Here is an 8,236-nt window from a genome sequence, read left to right as displayed (position 1 = left end):
CAGCCTACAGAATAGAGTCCTTTTCCTCTACTACAGCAGATCAACCGCAGTGAAGACTCGGCGGAGCGAACGCCGCTCTAGTTCAAGGACCCAGTGCGCCCCCAAGTGGAAGAATAGCGGCGGAACTGCGGAGGAAGCACGGAGAAGGAGGAAGGGCCACTTTAATGCACGCCTTCTCGGTGGGCGGGGCCACCTCAGGCCTCGCCCCATCTGGACTCCATTTCCGACGCAACCTCGTCCTGCGGCTCCGATTGGCTGGCTTCCGAGCGTGAGGACGTTGCGTCGTGGGGCGGGGCGGGCGAGCGGTGTCTGTCAGGGCTCCAGCTGTACGCCCCCCACTGCCGCCCCCTCCCCCGCGGTCGCGCCGTGGCCACCTTTCGCTCACCTTGAGAGGGGAGAGGTGACAGCCGGGGCTCCGGGTGGCTGCTTGGCCTGCGGGCATCTGTCCTCCGCCGCCTCTCCGAACCAGCCAGCCTCTGTCCTCGAGCGGGTCCCGGCCGCGGGAAGATGGCGGCTGCACCCCGCGGCGTCTGGCAGCAGCGGCGCCTGGGCTGTGGGTCGGGACCCCTCGCGCGGCTGCTCGTCCTTGCGCAGGCGCTGCTGCTGCTGCCCGCCGCCCGGGCCGGCCGATGCCCGGCGCCCTGCGCCTGCCGCCTTCCTCTGCTGGACTGCAGTCGCAGGAAGCTGCCCGCGCCCAGCTGGAGGGCACTGTCAGGCCCGCTGCCCCCCGACACCTCCAGCCTGTGAGTAGAGGGCCCGAGGGCGCGGTCGCTAGCCCGGGTTCCGAAGGGAATTGCCCTGCGGAGATTGTGAACTTTGAGTGCTAGGTTTCCTGGGACTCGTGGGAAGATTTGGGACTAAGGTCTGGGGCCCCTGGAGTTTGTGATGTTCTGGGCTGGTGGGGGATGTTGAACGTTGGCCTCACGGATCCTGAGCACAGCGGATACTGTGGATGGTTGTGGGCCGGGTCCAAGTGCGAAGCCCTCTTTGGGCTGCAGCATTTTTGTGTTCCAGCTTGATTGGTCCTTGGGCACGTGATGCAAACACGCTCTCTCCCAAAAGACACAGGCGCTCTCTTTTGTCCCCAGTTCTCCCATCGGCTCATTCATTGTATGATTCAGTTTGAATACTTGACAGGGTTGAAAAACCTCATCATGCATAAGGAAGGTCATTGCTGACCTTCAATATTTTTGTAAGAGCAGTATTCTTTAGCAGTCAGTTTAAAGAAGGGAAAGAATTTTTTTTTCTTCCCAAATCATGATACTTTGTTTTCACCACATTGCTTTGAGGCAAAGAACCTTCACGTCAGATCTCTTTGTTTATCTGTTGAGTGGATTCAGGACTCGCTCTGACTTCAAATCCTGACAAACTTGTATTAGCTAGTGGCACCTGGAGAGCTTATTGGTCTGAGTCAGTAGGTATTTAAAACTGTAATTATGGGACTTCTTAGCCACCAACATACAGTTATATTTCTGCCACTAACTGAGCGACATGCGCATTAATTATTGTCTTCTAGAGTTACCTCTTAAAAAGAGTTACCACTGAAAACTTGGAGATGTAATTAAAATATGAAAAATTGTTGAGTTCTTATTGGAAATAGAATACAGATAGATAGAACACCTTAATTGCAGAGGCTAAGTATATATTTGCAGTATGTATTTATAGGTTAGCTAGACAGAAAAGAAGGTAACTGGTATATTCATTGAGGAAATTAGCAACTGCTACAGTTAACATAGAGTTGGAACGTAGTAACAGATTGTCATTTCATGGTGGTGACAGATGTAGCTAATTCTGGTTTATTAGCTCAAAATTCAAGGTTCTTGTTATCATGTAATGTAGTCTAAAAACTTAGCATAGCATCTTTCTTATACAGCAGGTGTGTTTTTTCAAAGAAATTATTGAGACAGCTACCTGATTATGATAGACTGAATCTGACATAAGTTTAAACACAATACGACTTAATGTAACTGTAATTGAAATAAATATGGCCTACTTTTGGAGATCCTTCATTGAGGCTTGCTGAGCTGCTTGTTTAGCATGCATGAAGGCCAGGGTTTAATCACTAGCACTGAAAAAGAATAATTATTAGTAGGTAAATAGTAATTAGAAGTAATGCTACCAAAAATGCAAAATGTCACCAGAAGCAGACATTTAGTTGTTTGGGTTTTTTGTTTGTTTTTGTTTTTTCTTTTGTGTTTTGAGAAGAGGTATTGCCAGTAGCCCAGGATGGCCTTCAGCTGTCAATCCTCCTGCCTCAGTTTACTTAGTGTTGCCCCGCCATTCCCAGCTTTCATTCAGAAAATTTAAATGTCTTGTAATGAAACTGACATTTTTGCTGGGTGGTGGTGACACAGGTCTTTAATTGTAGCACTAGGGAGGCAGAGGCATGTGGATCTCTGAGTTCGTAGCCCGCCTGGACTACAGAGAGAGTTCCAGGACAGTTAGGGCTGTTACACAGAGAAACCCTGTCTTCAAAAACAAGACAAAATAAAACAAAAATGACATTTCCAGTTGAAGCGAAATGTCTTAGAGAATGATTCTCTTATAGAAATGTAATTTGGGGGTTGGAGAGATGGCTCAGTGATTAAGCGCACTGGCTGCTCTTCCAGAGTTCACCTCCCAGCAACCACATGGTGGCTTGCAACCATCTGTAATGAGACCTGGTGTATAACACAAATCTTAAAATGGTCTTACGAATTGCTAAATGGTCTTGTAATAAAAAACCCGAGCCAGATCTTGGAGTGAAAACTGAAAGATCAAAGAAGCAGAGCGGCTGCAGCCACCACCTCTTCCCTCACCAATTCCTCAGCCAGAAAGAGCTCCGGCCAAAAGGGCGTCAGCCAAAAGAGATACTTCTGCTGAAAAGCCTTAGTTCCTGTCTCCTCACGCCTTCTGTACCTTTCTCCACCCACCATATCACTTCATTTTTAGTGCTGGGGCTAAAGGTGTGTGACTCCCAAGTATTGGGATTAACGGCGTGTGCTACCACTGCCTGGCTCTGTTTCTCTCCTATACTGAGTCAGTCTCATGTAGTACAGGGTGGCTTTGAACTCACAGAGATCCAGATGGATCTATGCCTCTTGAGTGCTAGGATTAAAGATGTGTGCCTCCACTGCCTGACCTCTATGTTTAATCTAGTGGCTTTTTCTGTTCTCTGATCTTCAGTCAAATTTTATTAGGGTACACAATATAAGACCACACTGGTGCCCTCTTTTGTCCTGCAGGCAGAACACTGTATACATAATAAACAAACAAACAAATCTTTTTTAAAAAGAAAAAAAAAAGAAGTATAATTGAGTCTTCCATTAGCACAAAAACTCATAAGACTGTTCAAGCATAGGATTGTATTGTTTTAAGCCCAAGCTGAAGCATTCTTCAGCAATTGCTATTAGCTACATCATCGCCAGGTATACTTAGGGTTCCTTATGTTATCTTGAATTTTAAAGCACATTCAGTGTTTTAAGGAAACTCAAAAGCTCAAACTTATGGCACTCATGAAAATAATTGTATACAAAATTTGTTAATCCTGTTTATTATTATTTTTTCAGTGCTGGGTATTGAATCTAGGTTTTTAGGCATGTTATACAACTGCTGTATTATAGAGCAACACCTCAAGCATAACTCTGCTTTGTTTTTCAGTTTATTGGATATGATCTTTATGGTTCTCTGTCTTAGAAATTCTCTAAAATACTTGGTTTTTCAAAATTGGATTCTCTGGGCACAGAACTCGTTATTGTGTTTCATTTAATTAAGCACATACCTACATACATAGATTGGAGGGCCCAGTACAATTGTAACTTTTTCTTTTTTAAAAATATTTTATTTATTGTTTGTATGTATGACCATGTATGGAGGTCAGAGGATAACTTGTAGAAGTTGATTCTCTCCTTCTACCATGTGGGTCCCAGTGGATCAGACTTTTGCCCTCAAGCTTGGTGGCAAATACTCTCACCCTCTGAGCCAGTAGTTCTCAATCTTTCTAATCCTGTGACCCTGTAATACAGCTCCTCATGTTGTGGTGACCCCCAACTGTAAAATTATTGTCTTTCTTTCTTTCTTTTTCTTTTTTTTCTTTCTTTCATTTTTTCTTCCCTGAGACAGGGTTTCTCTGCATAGTTTTGGTGCCTGTCCTGGATCTTGCTCTGTAGACCAGGCTAGCCTCGAACTCACAGAGATCCACCTATGCTGGGATTAAAGGCGTGCACCACCACCGCCAGGCTGTAAAATTATTTTCATTGCTACTTCATAACTGTAATTTTGTTACTGTTACGAAGTGCAATGTAAATACCTGTGATGGTCTTAGGCAAACCCTGAGAAAGGGTCATTCGACCCCCAAAACAGAGTTGCGACCCACAGGTTGAGAACTGTTGCTCTGAGCCATAGAGCCCAGGCTGGCCTGGGACTTGTGGTCCTTCCACCTCTGCTTCTGCCTCTTCAGCCTTTCTGCAGTGTGGACCACCACAACTGGCCGAGCTTTGTATTGTCTCCGTAGCTCTCCTTTTTCAGCCACGTAGTTGGTGTTATGGTTTGAATATGAAGTATCTCCCACAGGCTCACATGTTGAGAACTGGCATTGTTCACAATCCCTTTCTGTATATGCCTGCTTCCTTCCTGCTGGTTGGGTTTTTTGTTTTGTTTGTTTGTGTGTGTGTGTGTGTTTTGTTGTTGTGGTTTGTTTGTTTGTTTGTTTGAGACAGGATCTTACTGTATAGCCCTGGCTGGCCTGGAACTCCTTCCTTAGACCAGACTGGCCTTGAACTCAAAAAGATTTGCCTATTTCTGCCTCCCAAGTGATGAGTTACCACATCTAAGGGGAGATTGTAAAGTTTGTTTATTTGTTTAATTACATTTATTAACATATTTATTGAGTGTGTGGGGTGGGCAGGTACATGCTGTGGTGCATATGTGGAGGTCAGAGACAGTCTATGGAAATCGGTTCTCTTTTTCTGCCATGTGGGTCCCAGGTATAGAATTCAGGGTGTCAGGCTTGGCAGCAAGCCCTTTTACCTGCTAAGTCATCTTGCTGGTCCCTCATTCTGTTTTTGTTACAATAACTAAGACTTGTTTCCATTTGTTCCTTTAGAATAGTTGTGAACAGGTTAATTCTTTACTACATAGAGGACATTAGCTTCCTTTGAATAACTCCAGCTAAGTTTTTCATCAAGTCTCTATAAATTTACAGTCTCGACACTGTTCAAAAGTCCAAAGTCTCAGTAAGGTGGTAGTTGCACACGCCTTTACTCCCTGCACTCATAGGGCAGAAGCAGGTAGATCTCTGAGTTTGAGGCCAGCCTGGTCTATAGATCAAGTTCCAGGGCAGCCAGGGCTGCACAGAGAATCCTTGTCTTGAAAACCAAAACCAAACAAACAAAAAGGTCAAAGTCTCATCTAAGGCCAAGTCTTAATTGGGAGCCACTTGTAAAATCAAAAAGCAGGGTTCCTACTTCTAATGTATAACGGAATAAGCATTATTTCTAAAGGATAAATGATGCATAACAAAAAAGATCAGACCAAAGGAAGACTGAAACTTGTCAGGGCAGACATCAGACCCTGGCTCTGTGTCTGGTATCTGGGGCTGTGACAGCATCTTCAGTTCTCCAGTAGACTTGGGTAGCACCATCTTTCAGATATATTGCACAGGGGCCATGTGGTCTTTCCATTGGGCCTACCTCACTTGATACCTTCTGTTTTCCTTGTTGAATTTAACCCATTTCTGGCATTGCCAGTGTCCTAGTTTCTCCATTGTACCTTTGGTTTCCTCGTCACAGATGCATGTACAGCCTACTTAGGGGATCCTGTGGGGAATTTGATCCTGATATAGTCTGCCTGGCCTGGCTTTCTGGAACCCCGGCTCAAGTCTCCGAGACTTCCCACTCTTGCATTATGTGTGCTTGCAAAACTAGTACCATGTTGACAGTACCATGTTGGAGATACTAACTACCTAACCCTGTTGGACCACAGCTACGGGAGCTATTGAGTGCTTGCCTAGCTGAAAACATTTATTTCTCTGTGAGGTCATCTGTGTGACTGTACTTTATTTAGTTCAGCTATTCTCTTTTCTAATGAATTTACAGTTTTACAAGTCGGATCATTGATGGATAGTGTCTTCCACTCACGCATCTCTTCTGTTGTCCCTGTGGAAAGTGTGTGATTTTTCCTTAATGGTGCCAGTCTCAACAAATGTAGCTGATTTGTCCATACTCACTACTTTAAGCAGGTTCATGTTCTTTTTCCAGCTCAACTGCTCATTTTCTGTATATTTCCCACTTTCTGATTGAATTCTCATTGTAAACTTTTTACTAAGCATACTGAGCAGTAACCCTGCCGCAATCTGAATGTATGCTGTTCCATCAAACATAGTCAATTATTTTGAATTCAGCCTCACCAAAAATTTCAAAACACAGGCAGAATGCAGCCATGTTCCTTGTCAGAATGTAATGTGAATGGCCTCTCGTCTAATTCTCTATAGAGTCCTTGTTCTCTGAAGCCTCATGAGCATAACCTCTACTGTTTATACCTTCATCAGCATTTTAGTATCAGTGTGTGGCTCACTAACCTCTGCCTCTTAACATTCTAGAGCTTCTCTAATCCATAGCTCAAAGTTATTCTTCTTTCTTCTTGCAAACCAGTTCTAAGGCCCACAAAACAAGATGATCAGCATTCCCCACCCCCCCCTCCCCGAGACAGGGTGTCTTTGTGTAGCCCTGGCTGTCCTGGAACTTGCTTTGTAGACTGGGCTGGCCTTGAACTCACAGAGATCCACCTGCTCCTGCCTCCAGAGTGCTGGGACTAAAGGTGTGTGCTACCACTGCCTGGCTAGCCCCACTTTTTAGTATGAATTTTTTTTTTTTTTTAATATTAGTTACTTTTCTTGTTGCTGGACCAAATACTTGCCATGTATCAACTCAAAGGAGGAAGGATTTGTTTGGGCTCATGTTCTGAGAGATGCAGTCTATTCTGGAAAGGAAGATTCCATGGCAGAAGGTGCACACTGGTGACTTGCTCACAGCTAGGTGGACCAGGAAACAGCTTTTTTTGTTTGAGACAAGCAAGGCCTTGCTGAGTAAGTAGTCCATTCTGTCTTCAAACTCATGAGTCTCCTGCTTTTGCCTCCTGAGTGCTAGAATCATTCTGTGAACCATCACACTGGACACTAGTATGTCTAATTTTTGACTTGTGGCATTATGTCATTACATTGCTGCTCAAAAGTTTAGGACTTGGGAGCATTTTGAATTTTTTGGTTAGGAATGCTCAATATATATATTTGTTTGTTTGTTTTTCAAGACAGGGTTTTTTCATCAGCCTATATTTTTAAATCCTTCCTAGTTATACTAATATCCAGTGTTAGTGGAGAACCATTTAGCCAAAATAGTTTAGAGTGCTAGGGCCTTGCTCCTGCTAAGCAAGTTCCTCTAAGCTCTATCTGCAGCCCAAGTTGTCATTGCCTCTTAAATGCCTATTTAGAAGATCTATGTTTTGCTTAATTCTTCAAAATTCCTTTATGCTTTGAAAGACCCACTTAAGTACTGATCAATATGCTTTATTTTTATTAAAAATATTTTGTAGGGGCTAGAGAGAAGGCTCAGCAGTTAAAATCGCTAGCTGCTCTTACAGAGAGTAGGGTTCAATTCCCAGCATTCAAGTGGCAGCTCACAACCATCTGTAACTGGGGGATCTGATGCCTCTTCTGTTTTGTTTACAGGTCCCAAGCATGCACAAGATACATAGACATACATGCAGGCAAAACACCATGCACATAAAATAAATTAAAAAAACAATAAACCCCTTTATAATTCCAGTATACAACATGTGTAATCAAGGGAGTAATCATGTTCTTGCTTTTTATTACTATAATCACATAGTTTCCTAATGCTTGAAAATGCATTTCTTTCATCTTAGTAAATAGCATTTTTTCTTTTTTTCATTATTTAGAGAATACTTTATTAGTTTTTGTAATCAAACCCACATAGATAAGACCTTACATATTTAATACAGTGCGTTACCCCTGTACAAATGGGGAAAAAAAATTAAGTTCAACATTTCTAGACCAATATGGCTGTTAAATTTCTGTACAATGCCAACTCAACACGGTAAACTGGGATACTTTTTTCCAAAGTTGACAGCACAGCTAGTTTCCAAAAATTCAAAAAATTTTAATATATATATATATATATGTTTACATTTATATTTATACTTATATAAAAAGACCAATAATAGCAGTATGTTATGCATCAAT

General features: G+C 43.1%; 1 protein-coding gene across 2 annotated transcripts in view; it reads left to right on the top strand.

Moving 5' to 3' along the window:
* Window positions 1-265: 265 nt before the first annotated feature.
* Window positions 266-8,236, top strand: part of Lrig2 (leucine rich repeats and immunoglobulin like domains 2) — a 50,930-nt gene continuing 42,959 nt past the window's right edge. For both annotated transcript variants that reach the window (XM_036190632.1, XM_036190630.1), the window contains exon 1: window positions 266-743. In XM_036190632.1, the coding sequence (XP_036046525.1) occupies window positions 508-743 (236 nt within the window). In that variant the 5' untranslated portion in view covers window positions 266-507. The remainder of the gene's footprint in view (window positions 744-8,236) is intronic.

This window comes from Onychomys torridus, chromosome 6 (assembly GCF_903995425.1).
Source record: "Onychomys torridus chromosome 6, mOncTor1.1, whole genome shotgun sequence".
NCBI lineage: Eukaryota > Metazoa > Chordata > Mammalia > Rodentia > Cricetidae > Onychomys > Onychomys torridus.
The sequence above is the reverse complement of the archived record's forward strand: the minus strand, read 5'-3'. Positions and strand labels throughout refer to the sequence as shown.